The sequence below is a fragment of the Mustela lutreola genome, chromosome 6 (assembly GCF_030435805.1).
Source record: "Mustela lutreola isolate mMusLut2 chromosome 6, mMusLut2.pri, whole genome shotgun sequence".
NCBI lineage: Eukaryota > Metazoa > Chordata > Mammalia > Carnivora > Mustelidae > Mustela > Mustela lutreola.
The window spans coordinates 103,791,723-103,817,355 of NC_081295.1; the positions used below are offsets into that span (position 1 = coordinate 103,791,723).

The 25,633-nt window shown below is 40.9% G+C and overlaps 1 protein-coding gene across 1 annotated transcript in view; it reads left to right on the forward strand.

Annotated features, from left to right (window-relative positions):
• The first annotated feature begins 486 nt into the window (after positions 1 to 486).
• The window catches only part of RAB23 (RAB23, member RAS oncogene family), a 37,812-nt gene continuing 12,665 nt past the window's right edge, over positions 487 to 25,633 (forward strand). Inside the window, exons 1-3 of the mRNA XM_059178337.1 lie at positions 487 to 803; positions 7,125 to 7,339; positions 14,809 to 14,894. Of these exons, the coding sequence (XP_059034320.1) occupies positions 7,185 to 7,339; positions 14,809 to 14,894 (241 nt within the window). The 5' untranslated portion in view covers positions 487 to 803; positions 7,125 to 7,184. The remainder of the gene's footprint in view (positions 804 to 7,124; positions 7,340 to 14,808; positions 14,895 to 25,633) is intronic.

The window sequence follows — 25,633 nt, forward strand, 5'->3', positions numbered from 1 at the left end:
TTTATTCCCTTTTCTATTGTATTTTGAAATAAAAAAACAACTCAAGCAAAGTTTAGATTGCTTTTGGGGGGACCTTTTAGTTGTTGGTTTGGTTCTCTGAATTGTTAACCATCTAAGACATCTACTTTGTCCAGTCGCAAGGTGTTGACTATGAGTGCGTCCTCCGTTTTGCTCAGCACTTTTCGCTCACTCTACCCTTGGATGTCATCGGGTGAAGAAAATGAGGTGTGCGTCCAAGGAGGAGCAGGTCCTTTGGGTACTCTAAAAGTCTGGTCACTTCGTAGGCGAAACTTAGGCGGGCCTTCGTCTGTCAGTCTTTTTTACTAGGGTCCACGATCTGGGCGCTCCCGCCCGCCGCCGGTCTCCCCACTGCCGCCGGGTCCCGGGAGGGATCGGGAACGCGAAGGAGCCGCCCTGCCGGGCACCAGCCAGAACAGGGGTGGAGCGGGGCGGGGGACCCGGTCCGCGCGGAGCATGCGCAGACCAAGCCCAGCGCATGCTCCGCAGAGCGGCGGGTCCACAGATGAGGGGAGTCGAGTCTCCTGCGCCCCTCCACCCCTGCCGGAGTTGCTGCAAAGGCGCTTGTTCCGAGCCCCGGCTTCCAATAAAGTTCGTTAAAAAAAAAGTCATAGTCATTCTTAAGAGAGCGAAGGAGGGCGCGAGCCAGCCGGGCGGCCCCGCCGGGGTTGCTGGCGCCCTGGGAGGAGGAGGAGGAGGCGGTGGCGGCGGCGGCGGCAGCGGTTGCGCCGCGACCAGGAGGAGCCGGTCGCGCCGGGCGGCGGGTCCGCGGCGGGCGGGGGACGGTGAGTAGTGGCTTGTACTCCGGACAGCGGCGCTGCTCTCACTCGCCCTGTGCAGCGGCTGAGGGCTCCCCCGGCTCGGCTGAGGAAGGACCCGCTTCTCCCTGGGGTCCCGGGATGTGCCGTACCCCGGGGACTGTAGAGGGGTGTGGGGGGCAGGGGCCTCTAGGCCCGGGCTCCCATCCCCCCGGCCCGGGCCGCGGAGCGCCCGCTCCCCAGCCGCAGAGCGCCGTGCCCAAGTTCCCGCGGGAGGAGGTGGGCGGCAGTACCTGCCCGGCCTCGGCTCTCAGCGCCCCGCGGCCCGGGCTCCCAGGGTGTGCGTCCCTGGCATTGCCCCTTGGGCGGGAAGCAGCGAGACGCAGCGGGGGCGAGGCGCTGGCCTCCAGCTTGGCCGAGCACCCAGCTTCTCGCCTTCTCCCAGCGCCCACATGGGGAGGGGGCGACCCAGGCCGGGGCCGTCGCCAGCAAGGGGCGTCAAGTGCCGGGTTCGGCTTGATCGGAGGCGGGGTCTCAGGCTCTGCCCTGGGTTTTAGAACCCGCTCCTTCCTGCGGCGGGGCCCCCTCCTTACCCGCGGCCCCACCCTTCCCTAGTTTCTTGCTCAGACTGCTAGAATATGAATGAGCCAGACTGCACTATTTCATTGACACTGGCTGCCACAGAATTACTTAACTCGGAGAACAGAGGAGCCGAGGAGCTCCCAGACGGAAGAACTTGAGGGTGTGTGCGAGCGCATTAAAGAGTCTGAAAGGGTCGTTTCTTGAGGCTTTATGTAACTCCTAACGTTGTCTAGGTGATTTCATCGAACCTAACAAGCTTTTCAGTGTTATAAACACAGTCGTACCTGGACTTAAGTACCTTTTCTAATTTATTAGACTGCATTGGTTGGAAACCTTTTTTTTTTTTTTTTTTAAATTAAATTTGGGGAAAACGGCATTTAGAAAAGAGTATTTATGCAAAGCGTTGCTGTAAGCTTTTTAATTATGATACTCAGCATTATCTTAGTTTCTAAGAACTTAGCTGTTTGGATAGAGTGCTTTATGTTTATAGAGCAGTAGTAGCTGGATAATCACCAGACTGGCTGTGTTAAAATCTGATTGCTCTTCTCTTCTTTTAAATTTTATTTTTAAAATTATACGGTAAACTTGTCTTTTTAAGGGGTGTGCAGTTCTATGAATTTTAGATTAATGCTGTCATTAATCAGGGCATAGAATAGTTCTACCCCCCCCCCCCATGCTTATCCTTTCATATCCTTCCCTTACCCCTAACCTTTGGCAATTACTAAACTTTTCCAGATGCCATGTAAGCGGAATCATACAGTATGTAACCTTTTGATGCTGACTTCTCTCACTCAGGATTTAGGAGTGCCTTTAGGATTCCTTTAGGATTCCTCCAAGCTGTTGCATGTATCAAGCATTTCTTCTTTTTTTATTGCTAAGTAGTGTTCCGTTAGACGGACGTTCCACAGTTTGTTCATACATCCACCTACTGAAGGAGATTTGAAGTGTTTTCAGGCTTGGTGATTATGAATAGAGCTGTTATAAACATTCGTGTACAGGTTTTTGTGTGAACACAAGTTTTCCTTTCTGGAGGGTATTGCTAGGAGTGGGATTGCAGGATCATAAAAAGGATGTTTAACTTTATAAGGAACTGTCATGCTGTCATGTGTTTCCAGAGTGGCTCTTAGCATTTTGCATTCTTACAGGCACCTTTGGAGAGTACCCATTGTTCCACATTCTTGTATGCACTTAGTATTGTCAGTAATTTTAAATTTAACCATCTCATAGGCATGTAGTGGTATCCCATAGTTTTAGTGTACCTTTAACTAATGACCAATGATTTTGAATATCTTTTCATGTGCTTATTTTGGCATATATAATCTTTGATGAGTCTCTGGGCAAGAGTATTTATTGCCCATTTCTCAAATGGTTGTTAGTTTTCTTATGGGTTTCTTTTTTTCTTATGTTGAGTTTAGAGGGTTCTTCATATGTTCCAGATACAAGTGGTTTGGTAGATATGTGCTTTGCAAATACTTTCTCACAATCCGTAGCTTGTCTTCTCATTCTTTTAACAGTATCATTCATAGAGCAAATGTTTTTAATTTTTGTGAAGTCTAGTTTAACAGTTTTTCCTCTTGTAAAATATTTCTTCTAAAAATTATTGTTTTATTTTTTATTATTTTATTTTTTAAAGATTTTATTTATTTATTTGAGAGACAGAGACAGTACTTGAGCACAGCGTGAAGGGAAAGCAAGGGGAGAGGGAGAAGCAGACTTCGCGCTAAGCAGGGAGTCCCACCCCACTCTGGGTTCCAGGGCTCAGAGATCATGACCTGAGCCAAAGGCAGGTATTTGACTGAGGCACCCAGGTGCCTCTGAGATTTTATTTTATTTATTTTTATTTTTTTAAAGATTTTTATTTATTTATTTGATAGAGAGAGATCACAAGTAGGCAGAGAGGCAGGGGGAAGCAGGCTCCCCGCTGAGCGGAGAGCCCGATGTGGGGCTCCATCCCAGGACCCTGAGATCATGACTTGAGCCGAAGGTAGAGGCTTAAACCACCGAGCCACCCAGGCGCCCCATCTGAGATTTTATTTTTAAGTAATCTCTACACCCAACATGAGGCTTGAACTCACTAGATCAGGTGGCAGATTATATCGACTGAGCCATCCAGGTGTCCCTACAGTTTTACTTTTATTATTTATTTATTTTTATAGTTTTACTTTTAGATCTATGATCCATTAAAAAAAAATTATTTGTATAAGGTATGAGGCTTAGGTAAATGCTTTTTTACATATGAATGTCCTATTTTCCACCACCATTTGTTGAAAACAGTCTTTTCTTCATTGAATTGTTTTTGTACCTTTTGTCAAAAATCATTTGGCTGAATTTGTGTGGGTCTATTTTGGGGCCCTCTGTTCTGTTCCGCTGATTTATATATCTTTCTCTTTACCAGTATCACACTTTCTTGACTTGTATAGTTTTATGGTGTCTTAAAAGTGGCCAGTATGATTTCCTCCGATTTTGTTCTTTATTTTTTTTTTTTAAGATTTTATTTATTTATTTGACAGAGATCACAAGTAGGCAGAGAGGAAGGCAGGCCAAGAGAGAGGAAGAAGCAGGCTCCCCATGGAGCAAAGAGCCTGATGTGGGACTCGATCCCAGGACTCTGGGATCATGACCTGAGCTGAAGACAGAGGCTTTAACCACTGAGCTACCCAGGCACTCAGATTTTGTTCTTTTTAAAGATTGTGTTAGCTATTCTAGTTTATTTGCCTTTCCAAATAACATTCAGAAATGTAAAGAGAAAGATTATGTTTAGAATCAACTGCAGAAAATCCTGCTGGTGCTTTGGAATTGGATTAAACCATGGATCAATTTGGGGAGAAGTGCTATTTTTACTTTGTTGAGTGTTCTGATCTGTGAACATGCACATCTTTTCATTTATGTAGGACTTTGTTTCATTAGTGTTTTATAGTTTTCAATATATAGGCCCTTCCTGTACATGTTTTATTAAATTTACACCAAAGTATTTAATTTTGGGGGAACTTTTATAAATGTCACTTAAAAATTTTGTTTTCAGGGATGCCTGGCTGGCTCAGTTGGAACAGCATGCGACTCTTGATCTTGGGGTTGTGATTTCCAGTCCCATGTTGGGTGTAGAGACTACTTAAATAAAACAAATTTAAGAAATAACAATGTAAATTGAAAAATTGTACATTGTTAGGGTATAGAAATACAATTCAGTGTTGTGTGTTGCTCTTGTATCCTGTGTCCTTGCCAAACTTATTTATTAGTTTTCGGATTTTTTTTTTAATTCCTTGGAATTTTCTGTAAAGACATTCGTGTGATTTGTGAATGTGGACAGCTTTATTTAATCTTACTCTTCTAAGAGTTTTACTTATTTTTTGTCACCTAGTTTCTGTCTAGGACTTTTGTGTATGATGAATAGGAGTAGTGAGAGTGAGCATACTTACCTTGTTCTCAGTCTAAGGGTTAAAGCAGTCAAGCTTTCAGGGGTGCCTGGCTGGCTCAGTCAGTAGAGCCTGCAACTGTTGCTCTCAGGGTCCTGAGTTTGAGCCCCCTGTTGTGCATAGAGTTTACCTGAGGGGGTAAAAAAAGGCAGTCAGGCTTTCAGAGTTGAGTATAATGTTAGCTGTGGAGTTGCTCAGTCCAGTAAGCAGCTCCCCCTTGATTTTGGCTCAGGTCATGATCTCAGGGTCATGAGATGAAGCCCTGCATAGAGGTTTAAGATTCCCTTTCTCCCTCTCCCTATGCCCCTCCCCCTCTTAAAAAAATTGACAACTTAGCTGAAATGGACCAATTCCTTAAGAAGCATTAACTACCACAACTCACTCAATATGAAATCAATGATTTGAATAGTCCTATAACTATAAAGGAAATTGAACCTGGAACTTAAAAACTCAGAGAACTCTCCAGGCTCAGGTGACTTCACTGGATAATTTTACCAAACTTTTCAAGAAAGGATACCAATGATATACATTTTCTTCCAGAATATAGAATAGAAAGGAATACTTTCTAACTTATTTTATAAAGTCAATATTATTTTGATACCAACATCACACAAAAATAGTACCAAAAAACAAAAACAACTGGACAAAGACACACAAAAGTCCTCAGCAAAATATTAGTAAATCAAATCTAGGAATATATAAAAGGAATAGCTAGGACCAAAAAACAAAACAAAAAACAAACAAACAAAAAAACCCCCACAAAAACGAATAATTAAGACCAAGTAGGCTTTATTCTGGGAATGCAAGGCTGGTTCAATACTCAAAAAAAAAAAAAAAAAAATCAATCGATGTAATCTACCAAATTAACAAAGTAAAAAAGAAAAACCTCACCTCCCTATCAACAGAAACAGAGGAAATATATAACAAAATTCAACATCTGTTTGTCAGAAAAATAGTAAGCAAACTAGAAACAGAAAAAGCCTTCTATTTCTACTTTGCTCCTACCACATTCTTCTTTTCATTCTGTTACTCTATTTTTTTTTTTTTACATCATTTAATTATGTTTGAGGTGGAGCCCTAGAACCTATACTTTAACAGATCTTCCTAGATGATTCTTATGATTATGCAAGTTTGTGAAGCGCTAGGGACAATTACTGAAACTCCATGGGGAGTGGGGAGGAATGTTCTTCCTGTTTCAGACTTGTTTTGTGTAGTGGTTGTGTAGATGGATTTTCAATTAACGGAGTTGGAATATAATACTATAACATATAATAGTAGTCAGGAACATAACTAGTAATTTTCCTAAGACATGTGAAGAAATTGACTTTCTGTTCTTTCTGTTCTTTTAAATCTTAAGTGCAAACAGTACACATTATATTACTTTCATTATATTAGTAACTCTAACTAGTCTGAAACTAAGAAAGAATATGTGATGTAAGATTATTTGTAAAGGAGTCATTGTAACCTGAGCAGTAAAGTACTGTAAGAGTCCAGTGCTGTCACATACTTGTATATTATTACACACAATTTTTCTTCGGGGTTCTTTTCTAGGGATATTAATTATTACCTCTGAGGTCAAACAAGCAGTTTCCTTAGATTTTGTATTTATTGCCCATGTGGTGTAACTATGGAGGATTTACTATGTTGTATAAAACTAAACTGCTTTTTTTTTAACTACCATTTTTTGAATACTTAATTTTCACTGTGCTAAGTGCTTTATATGTACCATTGATCAACAATCTTCTGAGGTAAGTATCCTCAGTAAACTGAAGCTTAAAGAGGTTAGCCAGTAACTTTACTTAGCCCAGAACTAGTAAGTGGCAACTTTACATAAAACCTCAACTCTAACACTGCAGTCTTAGTCTTAGTCTTAGTATCACTGAAAGATAGAACTATGCAGTCTAGGCATTTATTAATACCTGGGTGTCATGTATTGTGTGCTATTATTCAGGATTCAGAAATGAATGATGTTATTGTTCCTCCTTTCAACAAACCTACATGATCTAAACAGGGTGGTAGGGGGACCTCCATCATGGAAAAATTCTTGCAATGCACTATAGTTATTTCTTCATAAAGCAATTATAGCTTATTTTGTACAATTTTTGGGTTGTCTGGGTGGCTCGGTTGGTTAAGCATCTGACTCTTGGTTTCAGCTTAGGTCATGATTTCGGGGTTCTGGGATCTAGCCCCACGTCAGGCTCTGCACTCAGCAAATCTGCTTGAGATTCTGTCCCTCTCCCTTTGCCCCTTCCCCTGCTCACACATTCTCTGTGTCTCAGATACATAAATCAACCTTTAAAATTATTTTATATAATTTTTATGTTATGAAAAATAATTTCATTTTAAACCACAGATTGAGAAGATCTGATCACCTGGAATTAAAGTTGGCTCAGAAACCTTTTCAACTGCAAAAATGTTGGAGGAAGATATGGAAGTGGCCATCAAGATGGTGGTTGTAGGGAATGGAGCAGTTGGAAAATCAAGTATGATTCAGCGATATTGCAAAGGCATTTTTACAAAAGACTACAAGAAAACCATTGGAGTTGATTTTTTGGAGCGACAAATCCAGTATGTACTTGGCCATTTTATCCCCTCAGTGTTGATTTGTGAACTCAGTATAGCCCAAAGTTAGGATCCAGTCTGGTGGCAATGGCTAATGAGATAGTTGGTGGTGGTTTTCAAATACTCAGTCCTGTGTGTGTTGTTTTGTTTTTTCTTTTTCCTTTCTCTTTAATGTTTCAAGTTTGTATTTAAGTTCTAGTTAGTTAACACAATATATCTTTATCCTCCTTCTCACTGTTCATCTATTTTCCCCCCTTTTTTCATATGCCCCTCCCTGCCCTTCCTGTCTTGTATCTGTTTTATATTTATGGGTGGCACCTAGCTTACTTCTTAAACACAAACTGATACTTGACTCTAATGAGATTTCTGTCCACTATAAGCTCAACTGGACATTTTGCAGGTTCAGTTCCAGACCACCACAATAAAGCGAGTCAAATGAATTTTTTGTTTTCTCAGTGCATGTAAAAGTTATGTTTACATTGTACTGTAGTCTGTTAGGTGTGTTAGTTATGTCTAAAAAAATAATGTATATACCTTCATTTAAAAATACTTTCTTGGGGCGCCTGGGTGGCTCAGTGGGTTAAGCTGCTGCTTTCGGCTCAGGTCATGATCTCAGGGTCCTGGGATTGAGTCCCAAGTCTGGCTCTCTGCTTAGCAGGGAGCCTGCTTCCCCCTCTCTCTGCCTGCCTCTCTGCCTACTTGTGATCTTTCTCTCTGTCAAATAAATAAATAAAATCTTTAAAAAAAATAAATAAAATAAAAATACTTTCTTGCTTAAAAGTGCTAACCATCCTCTGATCTTTCACGAAGCCTTAATCTTTTTCCTGGTAAAGGATCTTGCCTTGATGTTGATGGCTGCTGACTGATCAGGGTGGTGGCTGCTAAAGGTGAGGGTGGCTGTGGTGATTTTTTAATATAAGACAGCAGGGCACCTGGGTGGCTCAGTGGGTTAAAGCCTCTGCCTTTGGCTCAGGTCATGATCTCAGGGTTCTGGGATCGAGCCCCACATCCGGCTCTCTGCTCAGCAGGGAGCCTGCTTTCCCCTCTCCCTGCCTACTTGTGATCTCTGTCAAATAAATAAAATCTTTAAAAAAAAATATATATATATATATGAAATATAAGACAACAGTGAAGTTTGTCTCATCGATTCACTCTGCCTTTCAGTCATGATTTCTCTGTAGCACATGATGCTGTTTGGGGGCATTTTACCCATGGTAGAATTTCATTCAAAATTGAAGTCTTCTTAAACCCTACTGAACCACTATATTGTATACCTGAAACTAATGTAACACTGTATGCTAGCCTTACTGGAATTAAAATTTTTTTTTAAGTTTTTTTTTTTAAAGATTTTATTTATTTATTTGACAGACAGAGATCACAAGTAGGCAGAGAGGCAGGCAGAGAGAGAGAGGAGGAAGCAGGCTCCCTGCTGAGCAGAGAGCCTGATGTGGGGCTTGATCCCAGGACCCTGAGATCATGACCTGAGCTGAAGGCAGAGGCTTTAATGCACTGAGCCACCCAGGCACCCCTGGAATTAAAATTTAAAACTCAAAAAAATTCCCTCAAATGCTCTGCTACTTAATCAATTCAGTTTATTTAATATTCTAAATCCTTTGTTGTCATTTCAACAGTCTGCATAGCATCTTCACCAGGAGCAGATTCCATGCCATGTTCTTTCATAGTAAGGAACTCCTCATCTGTTCCGGTTTTATCACAAGATCAAAGCTGTCAGTCACATCTTCAGTCTCCACTTCTAATTCCAGTTCTCTTGCTGTTTCCACCCTTCTGCAGTTACTTCCTCCATAGAAGTCCTGAGCCCCACAAACTCATCCATGAGAGTTGGAATCTACTACTTTTTTTTTTTTAAGATTTTATTTATTTATTTGACAGACAGAGATCACAAGTAGGCAGAGAGAGAGAGAGAGAGAAAGAGGGGAGAAAGCAGGTTCATTGCAGAGCAGAGAGCCTGATGAGGGGCTTGATCCCAGGACCCTGGGATCATGACCTGAGCCAAAGAAAGAGGCTTTAACCTACTGAGCCACCCAGGTGCCTCTGGAATCTGCTTCCAAAGTCTTGTTGATATTTGACCTCTTCCAGTGAATCACAATTTTTTTTTTTTTTTAAGAATTATTATTTATGTATTTGACAGAGAGAGAGAGAACACGAACAGGCAGAGTAGCAGGTGGAGGGAGAGGAAGAAGCAGGCTCCCTGCTGGACAAGGAGCCCTACATGGGGCTCAATCCTAGGACCCTGGGATCATGATCTGAGCCCAAGGTAGTCGCTTTATCAGCTGAACCACCCAGGCGCCCTGAATCACAAATATTCTTAATGCCATCTAGAATGTTGAATCTTTCCTATAAAACTTTCAATTTTCTTTGCCCAGACACATCAGAGGAATCACTGTCTGTGGCAGCGATAATCTTACACAATGTATTTCTTAAATAGTAAGGCTTGAAAGTCAAAATTACTTCTTGATCCATGGGACACAGGATGGATGCTGTATTAACAGACATGAAAACAACCTTCTTTTATTGTATATCTCCATCAGAGCTCTTAGGTGACCAGTCCATTGTCAATGGTCAGATTTTGGAGTAATGTTTGTTCTCAGCAGTAGGTCTCAATAGTGGGCTTAAAATATTCAGTAAACCGGGTGCCTGGATGGCTCAGTTAGGTAAGCTATCTGCTTTTGGCTCAGGTCATGATCCTGGAGTCCCAGGATCGAGTCTCACATCCGGCTCCGTGCTTGGCAGGGAGTTTGCTTCTCTCACTGACCTCTCTCCTCTCATGCTCTTTCTCTCTCTCAAATAAATGAAATAAAATCTTTAAAAAAAATTTAGGAATGGGGTGCCTGGGTGGCTCAGTGTGTTAAAGCCTCTGCCTTCGGCTCAGGTCGTGATCCCAGTGTCCTGGGATTGAGCCCCACATCGGGCTCTCTGCTCAGTGGGGAGCGTGCTTCCTCCTCTCTCTCTGCCTGCCTCTCTGCCTACTTGTGATCTCTGTCAAATAAATAAATAAAATCTTTAAAAAAAAATTAGTAAACCATCAGGTAAACAGATGTGAGTAGTAAATTTAGCATAATTCTTAAAGGCCCTAAAATTTTCAGAATGGTAGATAAGCATTGGCTTCAACTTAAAGTTACCAGTGGCATTAGGCCCTAACAAGGGAGTCAACCTGTCTGTCCTTCGAAGCTTTGAAACCAGACACTGACTTCTCTCTAGCTATGAACATCGCCATCTCCTTCCAACAGAAGGCTGTTTCATCCACATTGAAATGCTGTGGCTTAGTGCAGCACCCCCAGAAATTCTCTCAGCCAGAGCTTCTGGGTAACCTGCTGCAGCTTCTCTGTTGGCACCTGCTCCTTCACCTTATACTTTTAAGCTACAGGGGCCTCATCTTTCCTTCAACTTCATGAACCCTTGTCTGCCAGCTTCAGACTTTTCTTCTGCAGCTTCCTCACCTCTCAGCCTTCAGAGAACTGAGGAGAGTTAGGACCTTTCTCTGTATGAAGCTTTGGTTTAAGGGAATATGTGGCTGGTTTTGTCTTCTCTCCAGATCACCAAAACTTCCTGTGAGTCTGTATTGCTCTCATATCATCTGTGTGTTCACTGTGGTAGCACATTTGTTTGTTTATTAAAGTAATCTCTGCACCCAACTTAGGGCTCGAACTCACAACCCTGCGATCAAGAGTCCTGTGCTTTACTGACTGAGCCAGCCAGGTGCCCCTGGAGTAGCACTTTCAACTTCCTTCAAGATCTTTTCCTTTGCATTCACAACTTGGCCAGCTGGCACAAGAGGCCTAGGTTTTAGCTTATCTCAGCTTTCAACATGCTTTCCTCACTGTATTTAATCATTTCTAGCTTTTGATTTAAAGTGAGAGATGTGTGGCTCTTCCTTTCCCTTCAACATTTAGAGGCCACTGTAGGGCTATTAGTTGCCTTAATTTCAATATTTCTATGTCTGAGGGAATAGGGAGACCCAAGAAAGGGGAGGAAGATGGAGGAAGGGCTGATGGGTGTAACAGTGAGCGCACACATGACATTGGTCCACTTAGTTGTCCATCGTCTGTGGAAGCAGTCTGTGGAACCCCAGGACAATTACAATAGTAACATGAAAGATCACTCATAGAGATCACCGTAACAAATATAATAATGAAAAAGTTTGAAATATTGCAAGAATTACCAAAAGGTGGCACAGAGACACAAAGTAAGCAAATGCTGTTGGAAAAATGGTGCTGATAGAATTGCTGAAGGCAGAGCTGTCATAAACCCGCAATTTGTAAAACACACCGTCTCTATGAAGCACAGTAAAGCGAAGTGCAGTGTAGTAAGGCCTGCCTGCTTTATCTCGAAGGACAGTTACCTGTCTCTCGGAACAGTTTTCAACTATTGCAGCATCCTAAGACTCTTTTTAAAATTAATTAATTAATTAATTAATTATTTTTTTAAAAGATTTTATTTATTTTTTTGGCAGAGAAAGATACAGGGAGAGAGGGAACACAAGCAGGGGGAGGGGGAGAGGGAGAAGCAGGCTTCCCACTGAGCAGGGAGCCCTATGCGGGGCTCCATCCCAGGACCCTGGGATCATGACCTGAGCTGAAGGCAGACGCTTAACAACTGAGCCACCCAGACTTCAGCAGGAAGTAAGCTTCTCCCTCTCCCTCTCCTTGTCACTCCTCCTGCTTGTGCTCACTCTCTCTCCGGCAAGTAAATAAAATCTTAAAAAAAAAAAGTAACAATTTTTGTTTTTTAGTTCTGAGAAAGATTTATTTATTTATTTGACAGACAGAAATCACAAGGAGGCAGAGAGGCAGGCAGAGAGAGAGGAGGAAGCAGGCTCCCTGCTGAGCAGAGAGCCCGATGCGGGGCTCAATCCCAGAACCCTGGGATCATGACCTGAGCCAAAGGCAGAGGCTTTAACCCACTGAGGCACCCAGGTGTCCCCAGAACTTTTTTTTTGAACTTTTTTTTTTTTAAGATTTTATTTATTTATTTGACAGAGATTACAAGTAGGCAGAGAGGCAGGCAGAGAGAGAGGAGGAAGCGGGCTCCCTGCTAAGCAGAGAGCCCGATGCGGGGCTCGATCCCCAGACCCTGGGATCATGACCCAAGCCAAAAACAGAGGCTTTAACGCACTGAGCCACCCAGGCGCCCCTCTGAGAACTTTTTTTAAAAAGGATTTTACTTATTTGATACACAGAGAGAGAGATCACAAGTAGGTGGAGAGGCTGGCAGGGTTGGGGGGAAGCAGGATCCCCGCTGAGCAGAGAGCCCGCTGCGGGGTTCAATCTCAGGACCTTGAGATCATGACCTAAGCTGAAGGCAGAGGCTTAACCCACTGAGCCACCCAGGTGTCCCTAGTCCTGAGAACTTTTAAAGATATTTCATTTCGGGGTGCCTGGGTGACTCAGTGGGTTAGGGCCTCTGCCTTCAGCTCTGGTCATGATCTCAGGGTCCTGGGATCGAGCCCCGCATCGGGCTCTCTGCTCGGCGGGGAGCCTGCCTCCCCCCCTCTCTCTGCCTGCCTCTCTGCCTACTTTTGATTTCTGTCTGTCAAATAAATAAATTTAAAAAAAAAGATACTTCATTTCATTTCATTATAGTTGACATACAATGTTAACATTAGTTTCAGGTATACAGTGGAATGATTCAACTTATCTCTATAGGTTATGCTCTGTTCACTACAAGTGTAGCTGTGTCTGTTCCCATATAATGCTCTTACAGTGTCATTGGCTATATTCCCTGCACCTTTTATTCTTGTGATTTATTCATTACATAACTGGAAGCCCGTGTCTCCCAGTCCCCTTCACTCATTTTGCCTATTCTTTCACACCCCAAACATATTTGAAATTGTAGGGACAAACTGACAGGTATTAAAGAAATAAGTAACATTAAACAAATCTGACTAGCCTAGACATTAGCATTAAAGATAGTTGTGTTCATTGTTTTAAAGATTGTTAAATTTCTAATTTGTATTCTATTACCATCTTTTTTTTTTTCTTTTAAGATTTTATTTATTTGACAGAGATTACAAGTAGGCAGAGAGGCAGGCAGAGAAAGAGGAGGGGGGAAGCAGGCTCCCTGCGGAGCGGAGACCCCCGATGCGGGGCTCGATCCCAGGACCCTGGGATCATGACCTGAGCCGATGGCAGAGGCTTTAACCCACTGAGCCACCCAGGCGCCCCCGCTATTGCTGTCTTTTAAAAATACTTCTGTTTACTTCCTTTCTCAGATATTTTAAGGGGATTCATTTTAAGCCTTCATGGTGTGTTCATTTTTGTATTTGTTATCTGAACCAAATTAATATTTTAAATATACAGTTGATCATTATTTGTAGATTCCATGTTTATACTTTAAGTATACTATTGGTTCTCATTATTTATAGGTTCCATATTTGCAACTGATCTACTTGCTAATAGCTGTTTGTAACCCTAGAGTCAGTACTCCTAGTGCTTTGGTAGTCGTTTGTGGATATGCACAGAGCAGCAAATATTTGCTACACTACATGCACATTCTCAACTTAGGTCAAACAAGGCAACCCTCTTCCTTCTTTTTTCATCCCTCGCACTATAAACAAGTGTTTTCTCATCTCTATTTTTGTGCCACATTTTTAAACTTCTTGTTGATGATGTTGCTGTTTAAAATGTCCCCCAAGCATAGTGCTGTCTAGTTTTCCTAAGTACAAGAAAGCTATGATGTGCCTTATAGAGTAAATATGTATGCTAGGTACACTTCATTTACGCATGAATTACAGTGCTTTTGGCCTTGAGTTCAATGTTAATGAATTAACAGTATTTATTAAATAAGTTATCTTTAAACAGAACCACAAAAAACCAAGGTTGTGTATTGATTTGTTAGGTGAAAATGTAACTAGTTGTCACAGGAACCTAACTTTGTATTTCCCCTAGGAAAAGTGTTTCAGTATTTGATAATTTAGTGTTCGCAGTGATTTTATAGAACATAACCACTGTGAACCAGACAATGCACTTATAACAAAAGAAGAGTAAATTTTTGAGTTGTAGGGCAACCAAGCTTCTTTTCTCTCTCCTTCTCTCCCTCCCTTCCTTCCTTTTTAAATTCCTTTTTCGCTTCCTTTTTTTGTTTCTTTTCCTTCCTTATTCTTATCTGGGACCCATTAGAATGTTATAGCAAGAGGACAGCAAGTACTAACCTAAGAGAATCCCCTTCCCAGTGCTGCTAGTCCTCAGGCCACCACTGTCTTTGACTATTGTTAAAGGAGAAAACAGGACAGGTAGACTTAAATCATGTATGAAGTTATAGCTTCGGAGGAATGTTTTTCCCCCTTTAGTTTCACTACTGGTGGTGGTATCAGCATTTAAAAGCACTCAGACTTTTTAAGGTGAAAACCAGCAGTGCAGTTTTAAAACCTTCAGATTTGAAAAATAGAAATATGCACAAAGCTATGTTACTAAAGATGTTTTCTTTACATATGAAGATAAATTCATCTCTTGTTTCAGAGTCAATGATGAAGATGTCAGATTAATGTTGTGGGATACAGCAGGTCAAGAGGAATTTGATGCAATAACAAAAGCCTACTATCGAGGTAAATTGTGGGGTTCGTTTATTTGGGCGTGTTCTTTTGGCCAAACAAAGAACTTCACTTTTTTTTTTTTTTATTCCACATAGAAGAGTTTCTTACTAAGAAGACTTGAATTAATTTCAAAGTATTTTTAAAAACCTCTTAGGTCCTCATTATTCCCCTAATGATCTTGTTGAGTGGTGAATAATACTTTCTACCATGGATAGTTCTTATCTGCCTTGGAATTATATGACTCATGTAGGCATTCCCAGTTCTAATCAGTTAGAAACTGTTCAGTGCCTACCTCTGACCACATGGAGATGACTCTGTGGTCAAAGAGTGGAAACCGGTATGAAAAAGTGAAGTCCCTGCAAATAAGATGACACTTTGTTAAGATGCATGAAATTGCATGGATAAAGCCATCTTGGTACTATGAGAGTTCAGGGATGTGTGAGATCATGCGAAAGGAAGGAACTCCATCTGTAGCACTGACGAGTCTAAAATGCGGGGTTAAATTCCTTAAGGAAAGCTGAAATTTCTAAATGGAACCTGAAGTTTCCATTAACATTTTCCTCTGAAATTTTGTCCTTTTGTTTTGGAATTTATGACAGCATTTTCAGTGTTTCTCTGCCTTATTGCTAATGGTGATTGTCATGAGAACAAAGTAACCAAAGGCTCCATATAGTCCCAAGTGGCCTTAGAAACTATTGACTCTTGCCTATATAGATTGTTTTTTACCACTTTTGAAAATGTGGGGAACTTGTAATAATGGCCACAGAGGTCTAATGAAAATATAATTACACTAACGTATAAACAACCAAAGAAGTTGCCTTTCTTGGTACCAGGGAAACCTGACTTCCACTGACTCCTCTAAGAAGACGTTCTGTTTCTTGAGAAGAGAGATGCACCTCTCAGGTCTCACTCTAACAATGCTACCACTACTTCTCATTCTGTTTACTGTGTCTCTGAAGGCTTCCTGGGGCAGTAGTTTTGACTGTTGCTCTCCTGTGGATGTTAGTTTGGATGTGGAGCACCTGTAACATGGTGTGAGGCAGGAATTATGTTCTTATGGCTCAAAGCTCTTAGATTAGATGGCATTTTTATCAAATCTTTAATTTCATGAGCATTGACACTATTGATTAACAGGCCTGGAAATTAAAGTTAATTCTTAAATTTTATTAAAAAAATTTTTTGGAGATTGTTTATTTATTTGAGTGCAGAAGAGTGCACAAGTTGGGACGAGCAGGCTTCCCTTTGAGCAGGGATTCCGATGTGGGCTCCATCCCAGGAACCTGCAATCATTACTCCAGCCAAAGGCAGATACTTAATCGGCTGAGCCACTCAGGTGCCCTAAAGTTAATTCTTGAGTAAAAATTATTTGTATTTTTGGGGCGCCTGGGTGGCTGAGTGGGTTAAAGCCTCTACCTTCAGCTTGGGTCATGATCCCAGGGTCCTGGGATGGAACCCCGAATCAGGCTCTGTGCTCAGCAGGGAGTCTGCTTCCAACCCCCCACCGCCTGCCTCTCTGCCTACTTGTGATCTCTGTCAAATAAATAAATAAAATCTTTAAAAAAAATTATTTGTATTTTCTTAGTGGGGTTATTACCACCACACCCCCTCACCCCATTCACATGGAAAAAAAACAAACAAAACCCCTAGTGGAAATATAAAAAAAAGTAGTAGGAGTACATGAGATTTTCAAAGTTTTCACCTAGCTTTTTTCTCTAAATTCTCATTATGAAATATATGTTCTTTTTTGAGGAAAAGAAACAGGTTGGGTTCTTCCTTTTTTTTTTTTTTTTTTTAAGATTTTATTTATTCATTTGAGAAAAAGAGGGAAAGAACAGGGGGAAGGGCTGAGGGAGAGGGACAAGCAGATTCCTACTGAGCAAGGAGCCCAGTGGGGCTCCATCCCAGGACCCTGAGATCGCAGTTTGAGCCAAAGGCAGATGCTTAACTGACTGAATGAGCGGATGCCCTTGGGTTCTTGGTTTTTAAGCTTTTGACAATTCGAATGGCAGTATTACTTTTTAACCAGTATGGTTATTTTTGGAAAATGGATTTGTCATGTGTATCTCTAATCTATAAAAGCAAAACTGTGTTAGTCTATAATTATCCCAAAATAAAGTTTAACTTGAAAAAAGGCAAAACTTGTCAAATGTCAAAAATGATTTGATTTGCACATAAATAGAAAAGAGAAAATGTTGGAACTGTACTATTAAGTAGATCACTTGGATCCTTGGTTTAAAAAAAATAAAAACAGACCAGGTAGCTAAAAATATTTTGTAGTTGAGGAATTCATGCTTTCTTAAGTTTTATCCCATGAGACTATGGATGTTCAACATTATAATCTTCTAATTTTTAAAATTTGACTCATCTGGCTTGTTGTATGCTTCTTATTTAGTACTTTTTAGGTGTGCACAATATCTGTAAAAAACTTTCTTTGTCAGAATCTAAAAAAAGGACCCATAATTGTTAGTATTTACTTGTCTTATCTTAATTTACTGTGGGTGCTATTTAAATTTTTTTCCGCTTTGTTTCATTTGGGCTACAAGGCGTCAAGCAGCTTTGGTTTCCTACACTTAACATTTTATTTTATTTTTAAAGATGTTATTTATTTATTTGAGAGACAGAGGAAGACCGCACAGAGGGAGAGGGATAAGCAGGCTCATGACCTGAGTCCAAGGCAGATGCTTAACTGACTGAGCCACGAGCATCCCTACACTTAACGTTTTTTTTTTTTTTTTAATTTTTAATTTTTTATAAACATGTATTTTTATCCCCAGGGGTACAGGTCTGTGAATCAGCACTCACCAAAGCACATACCCTCTACACTTAACGTTTTAACTTAAAAGTGATCTTAAGCATATAAATAGATTATCTCTTAATAGCTTTTCTTAAGAGGGTATGTGTGGTGGTGAGCACTGTGTATTGTGTCAGACTGATGAATTACAGACCTGTACCCCTGAAATAAATAATACATTGTATGTTAAAAAAAGAAAAAAGCTTAAATGTAATTTTTAAAATTAATTATTTTTATTAACATATAATATATTATTTGCCCCGGGGGTACTTAGGCATTTCACAGCACTCACCATATCCCATACCCTCCCCAATGTCAGTAACCCCACCGCCCTCTCTAAAATGTAATTTTTTTTTAGTTAACCATGTTAAAATGGCAAAGAGCATGGGATGCTGAGACAGGTCTTGAGTTTCAGCTTCTTTTTCTAAGTTATAAGAATAAACATCACATCCCAAAATGAATTAAGGAATAAACAGTGACAATTATATGTAAATTTGGGAAATGACATATTGAATATTCTTAAATGCTTTCCTTTGGGATTCACCAGAATGCTTTGGTTGCTGAGAAGAGAAAAGCAACCTCAAAGTAACTTGAACTACAAAGAAAAGTAGAAGTAGCGTAGCTTTTAGTTATAGTATGTTCTTACTCTAACCTCTGATTCTCCTGACTTGCCACACTCCCTGTGTGGGGTTCCTCATGCTGAGTTTCCTCTTGGGGGCAAGATTGGTACCAACAGCGATGGAAGCCACAGGCTTTGTTTATATCCTTGGGGGTAGGGGTTAATTCCCACAACAATGGATCAAAAGTTCTGAGCTTTTATCTGATGAGATCACCCTGGAGCGGATCACTTTAAGTAGAGGAATGTGATTACCCTAATTGGCTTGGTGCACTTCCTGGGCCTTCTCCCCCAGAGAAGAGGGTGGGTTCATCTGCCTAAACCATATGGCTATTATGAGGGAGAGACTGCTGTGAGGGAGAGGTGTTCTCAGGGAGGGAGGGTAATTGGATGCTAGCTAGGAAACTGGATAATCATCTGCTACTAGTTCAGGTTCAAATATGATAATATAATTAAATAGAAACGAAGACTAGGAACAGGATGTAACGGCTGGGAAGAATGCATTAAGATACCGATTTATTGATGGAAACATCATGCCTTACAAAATTAGGACTTACTGATTTATGTCCTAGAAATGTATTATTCAAAATACATAAAATTTTAAAAAATTTATATTTAAGAAAATTTTTATTATAATTCATTTTAAAAACCTACCATATAAAAAAACCATTGTTAGGGGCACCTGGGTGGCTCAATAGGTTAAACCTTTGCCTTTGGCTCAGGTCATGATATCAGAGTCTTTGGATCAAGCCCTGCATCAGGCTCTCTGCTCAGCAGGGAACCTGTTTCCCGCTCTTTCTCTGCCTACTTGCGATCTCTCTCTCTCTTTCAAATGAATAAAGAAAATCTTAAAAAAAAAAACAAAACCAAACCATTGTTTAAAGACACCGTTATATTCTTAGAATACTGCATTAATTGTATAGGGAGACATGTTGAAACATGACATTGTAAAGAATAGAGCGTAGATCATGTTAGAAACCCTTATGGGATCCCAAGTGATTCTTTAACCCACTGAGCCACCCAGGCGCCCCGATTCCTCTTAAATTCTTAAGAAGTCTATCTAGATAGTAGACACCATACTTAGTACAGAAAGTTATGTACAGTATAAAACATTTTCATTATAGTTTTTTTACTGTGATTTGTTTCTAAGAAAAAAATGGTTTTGACTGACAATATGGGGAAATGAAGTTATAAACTTGAGACCTGTTATCTGAGATTATGCTCATAAACAGAAGGAAACATTTTTTTTAAAGTAACATCTTTCATGAACATAAGTGAATATAAATTGTTGGAAATGAAATAGCTCTGGACAAGAAGCTATTTATAAATTTCCATTATAAATGCAAAATTAAGGGACAGCAGAATTAGACTATCCAAATCTTTTAGATATGGTTTAAATTATATGAGCACGGAATCTGTGATAGATTGATTCATTAAATAATTTGTGTGCTTCACATTTTATAGATTATCAATAAGAATAAGGGCCAGGCATTTGAAATCCAGAATAATAACTATAATATATATAATTTTAAAACCTGTGTTTCTGATTGGCCTGCCTTATTAAATTTTATGCCATGTTGTATAGAGCATTGTTTTTTATTTTTTATTTTTTTATTTTTTATTTTTTTTTTTTTTCTTAAAAGATTTTATTTATTTATTTGACAGAGAGAGATCACAAGCAGATGGAGAGGCAGGCAGAGAGGGAGATAGAGGGAAGCAGGCTCCCTGCTGAGCAGAGAGCCCGATGCGGGACTCGATCCCAGGATCCTGAGATCATGACCTGAGCCGAAGGCAGCGGCTTAATCCACTGAGCCACCCAGGCGCCCGAGCATTGTTTTTTAAACTGTCATGTGCACATTAATTCCCTGGGGAGCTTGTTAAAATTCAGTCTCTAATTTAGTAGACAAGTGGATGGCTCTGAGATTCTGCATTTCTGCAACCTCCCAGGTGACCCTCATGCTGCTGGTCTTCAGCAACACTCTCAAGTCTAGAGGCCGTCTTTTAGGGTCTTTCAGAATTTTTTTTTTTTTTAATTTATTTGATAGACAAGTAGGCATAGAGGCACGCAGAGAGAGAGAGGAAGGGAAGCAGGCTCCCCGCTGAGCAGAGAGCTCGATGCGGGGCTCGATCCTAGAATCCTGGGATTATGACCTGAGCCAAAGGTAAAGGCTTTAACCCACTGAGCCACCCAGGTGCCCCTATGGTCTTTAGAATTTGAGGACAGAATTTTCTCTACACATTATGTATCTTGAGTATTTTCTGAATTGCATTCAGAAATAGTAACTTTTTTTGAAAGATCTTATTAATTAGAAATAAGTATTTGCCAATGGTGATCTTATAATTGACACCAAAATTTTATTCAGATCTTTATATTCCTGATGTGTGGATAAGTGGAATAGTTTGTTAATTATTTGAAGTGATTCTTTTGTGGGTGTTTTACTGTTATCCGTGATGCAAAGTAACTTCTAATGGTTTGATTCTTAGAGTAGGTATTATTGAAGGAAGATTGACTGGTAGGAAAATAAAGGTCTTTTTAAAAATACATGGATACGGGGCACCTGGGTGGCTCAGTGGGTTAAGCCTCTGCCTTTGGCTCCTGCCATGATCTCCAGGTCCTGGGATCGAGCCCCGAATTGGGCTCTCTGCTCAGCAGGGAGCCTGCTTCTTCCTCTCTCTCTGCCTGCCTCTCTGCCTACTTGTGATCTCTGTCAAATAAATAGATAAAATCTTAAAAAAAAAATAAAATAAATGGATAGGAAACACTGGCTACCATTAAGTATCAAGGGTGTAAGATATGTCCAAATGATTGCAACAGAGAAATTAAAGCATTATTAACATTTTTTAAGAAACTTTATTAACTTTCTTTCCTTTTTTTTTTTTTTTTTAAGATTTTATTTATCAGAGAGAGAGAGGGGGAGAGAGCCAGCACAGGCAGACAGAATGGCAGGCAGAGGCAGAGGGAGAAGCAGGCTCCCTGCTGAGCAAGGAGCCGGATGTGGGACTCGATCCCAGGATGCTGGGATCATGACCTGAGCCAAAGGCAGCTGCTTAACCAACTGAGCCACCCAGGCGTCCCCTTTATTAACTTTCTTAAAGATGACTGGTACCAACATAGAACTGGAGGTCAAAGGAAGAAAAAGAAAGGATAACAGTATAGGATCATTTTTCAATTTAGAATACTTATAGGGGTGCCTGGGTGGCTCAGTTGGTTAACATCTGCCTTCGGCTCAGGTCGTGATCCCAGGGTCCTGGAATTGAGCCCCGCATCGGGCTCTCTGCTAAGCGAGGAGTCTGCTTTTCCCACTTCTTCCCATTTGTGCTCTCTCTTGCTATCTCCATCTCTCTCAAATAAATAAATAAAATATTTTTAAAATATTTATAGTAGTTGGTATGTTGAACAGAGTTCATGAATTTACCAAAATGCAACTTCTGTTTTGTCTCTCACCATCCCTGTGTTTTTAGTAGGCAGTAGGGGGAGAGAAGGTTCTTTCTTGATCCTCAAAGAAAACTCCTTTCAGCTCATGTCTTTTCTGGTCACTGTGGTCACTCTAAAGTAGTTTTTTCACCTGCCTCATAGTTATTTCTAGTCATAAACATTATCCCATTTTGGTGGTTAGAATAGCCAGTCTTGTGTATTAATCAAAACTACAAATATAATTTAGCATTAAATCTCTTATCTTCCCTGGGTTTTTTTTTTTTTTTTTTTTTTTTTAAAGATTTTATTTATTTATTTGTCAGAGAGAGAGCGAGTGAGAGCACAGGCAGACAGAGTGGAAGGAAGAGTCAGAGGGAGAAGCAGGCTCCCCGCGGAGCAAGGAGCCCGATGTGGGACTCGATCCCTGGACGCTGGGATCATGACCTGAGCCGAAGGCAGCTGCCCAACCAACTGAGCCACCCAGGCGTCCCATTCCCTGGGTTTTTTTAATAGGCAAGTTAGTATCTACACTCTGGGAAGAGAATTTTGGTTGCTTCCTTCCTCTAACTTTTCTTTGACTTGCTGGAGATATGTTTTCCTTCTCTGCAGTCACGCCCAGGGGAAAATGGAACTGGGAGACCTAAGCACTCTTTTTTTTTTTTTTTTTTTTTTTTTCTTTTTAAGTAATCTCTCCGCCCAACATGAGGTTCAAACTCACAACCCCGAAGTCAAAAGTCACATGGTCTGATCTGCTAAGCTAGCCAGACGTCCCAGACTGGAGCACTCTTGCAAGTGCTTTTATTTGATGGTGGGGGCCCCCCAGGTGGCAGGTGTTCCAAGATGATTCTTTCTCTAGGGACTGTCTTGGATTCCTCCAAGGTTCCCATTTTGGGGGATATACATGTATACTTGATTTTTTAAAAAAGATTTTATTAATTTATTTGACAGAGAGAGAGAAAGAGAGAGATCACAAATAGGCAGAGAGGCAGGCAGGGAGAGAGGGGGAAGCAGGCTTCCCACTGAGCAGAGAGCCCGATGCCAGGCTTGATGCGGGGCTCGATCCCAGGACCCTGAGATCATGACCTGAGCTGAAGGCAGAGGCTTAACCCACTGAGCCAGATGCCCCTGTATACTTGATTCTTGCAGTTTCTTTTCCTCCTTGCTGCCTTTTGCAGGAATTGCGTTCCACCTCTACCCTCTGTGCTAAACTCCTATCATCCAATAAGCAGTCCTATGGGACATGAGTTAAAAATGACCCCTTGCTAGATTATCTCTGAAATGTGGCTTACCTCTCTCCATATGAAATTCCTGTGCATTCTTTGCCTTGCTATCGACAGGAGCACAGTTAATCCCAAAGGCAGCTCTTTTCTTTTTGTCTGTTGGTCTTGCCTTTTTGCTGTTGTTCCCAGCCATGCATCTTCCTCAGGTTTGAATCAAGGCACCATCAGTCCAGAGTGCCCCCAACTGCCAGGAACACATCCCAGGCTACTTAAGTAGTCTTACTAAAGTCCATTCCTTCTAGATTAAGATGAAGGAGGTAATAATAGTACTTTTCCCCATAGCACCCCACCTTAAGGGAGAAAGAAAGGGGTCACCTGGGTAGCTCAGTTGGTTAAGTTTTTGACTGTTGATTTCAGGTCACGATCTCAGGGTCATGGGATAGAGCCCCATGTTGGGCTCCCTGCTCAGCGGGGAGCCTGCTTATCCCTCTTCCTCTACTCTTCCCCCCTATCCCCTGCTTACTCTTTCTCTCTCCCTCTCCCTCTCTCTCTTTCTCAAATAAATAAGTGAATAAAATCTTTAAAACAAGAGAAAGAGAGAAGAGTTAGTGTGGCCAGCACTTCCTCTAAAGAAATCCTTTCCCCTTCTTGTCAGTTCTTAAAAAAAAAAAATTCTTGAAGTGCCTGTGAGGGAGTTCCAAAGTTGTATAATGGATTTATGGGCATTTCCTTTGTGAATTCTGCAAAGAATGATCTTCCCACACTTATTTGGAATCTGGTATTTGTCATCTGTCTTATTGTCATCTCAGTCAAAATTTTGTATAAAGGGTCTTTAACTTTTTAAAGTATATAATTGGGCTCTTTTGGTGGGGGAGGAAGGAGGTTCCTAAGCAGAAAAGAACCATAATGCATCACAATTTCACAGAGTATTTATATATCTGAGTGATAATATTCAGTGAGAGGAAATTAAAATAAGTTGTCCATCATTTCTCAGAATTATTGTATCTGCAAAAGTAACCCACAAAACAGTTCTTAGCACAACTTGGTGGGCTGGTTTATTTGGTAGGTGATCCCAGGGAGAGGGGGGAGAAAATGGAAAAAAACCTATGAAGGGAGCATTAATGAGCTAATTATTACTGTAGGCAATTGGAGAATCAGTCCCTGTGAGGAACCATGTAGCCATGCCTCAAGATAGTCCCTCCAAAGTGATGCTGAGGTTTTATCCCATCTCCCATACCTTCAAATTCTCCCCAGAGCTATCAGTTTCCCTTAGGATGGGCTAGCCCAAGAGTCTTTCTGAAGCATCAGTAAAAGCTCAGGTTCAGAAGAGCTGGTGTGGGGTGCCTGGGTGGCTCAGCCAGCTGAGCATCTGACTTCGGCTCAGGCCGTGATGTCAGGGTCCTGGGATCGAGCCTTTTATCAGGCTCCCTGCTTCTCCCACTCCCTTTTCCCCTGCCTGCACTCATGCGTCACTCTTTTTCTCTCTCTCTCAAATAAATAAAATCTGAAAACAACAACAACAAAAAGCTGAGTGCCACCTGCAGCATATGCTTTGAGGATATTAACAACAGGCAGGAACTGTCCACAGCTATGGTGAAATTCAGATGTCTCTACCCATATTCGTGTTTACCTCCCTTGATTGCTTAAACATATGCAACAGTACATCTCCCTTCTCTTTTTAGCCTAGCACTTCAGTACTTCTCCGCTTTCCTTTGGTCTCTCCCCACTCAGTCTCCCACTAAGTAATTCTGGGGTTGCTATGGACATACTTTTTCTTTTATCTGTTGGTTTATTGATTTTTTAAACAGCATTTTGTGGTGCCTGACTGGCTCAGTCCCTAGAGCATGTCACTCTTAAGCCCGGGGTTGTGAGTTTGAGCCCCGTGTTGGGTGTAGAGATTACTTACAAATAAAATCTTAGAAACAAAGAAAGATTTTTTTAAACAACATTTTGCTTTTCTGAGTTAATCATTCTTGCTGCCCATATCTCTGGCACCATCTTCTCAGCTTTTTTATACATTATTATTAAAGTATACTTCCTCTAAGAGTTTCTTGTTTTGTATTTTTTTTTAAGTGTCTTTGTCTTTTTTTAAAGACTTTGTATCCCTGCAAATACCCTAATGGGCCCTCAAAGAACTATTGACTGGATATAAAATTCTAGGTTTTGTTTGTTTGTTTGTTTACGATTTTATTTATTTATTTGAGAAAGAGAGTGAAGGAGCACAAGCAGGAGGAGCAATAGAGGGAGAGGGAGAAGCAGGTTCCCCACTGAGCAGGAAGCCGGATACAGGACTGGATCCCAGGACCTTGGAATCATGACCTGAGCTGAAAGCAAATGCTTAACCATCTGAGCCACCCAGGTGCCCTAAAATTCTAGATTTAAAGCTAATAGAGTTTTATAATAAATAATAGTAAATAAATAAAATCCTTTTTTATTTATTTTTTTTAAAGATTTTATTTATTTATTTGACAGAGATCACAAGTAGGCAGAGAGGGGGAAGCAGTCTCCCTGCTGAGAGAGAGCCCGACATGGGGCTCAATCCCAGGACCCCGAGATCATGACCTGAGCTGAAGGCAGAGGCTTTAACCCACTGAGCCTCCAGGTGCCCCTAAATAAAATCTTTAAAAAATAAGAATAATAAAATCTTTTTTTTTTTTTTAAAGATTTTATTTATTTATTTGAGAGAGAGACAGTGAGAGAGAGCATGAG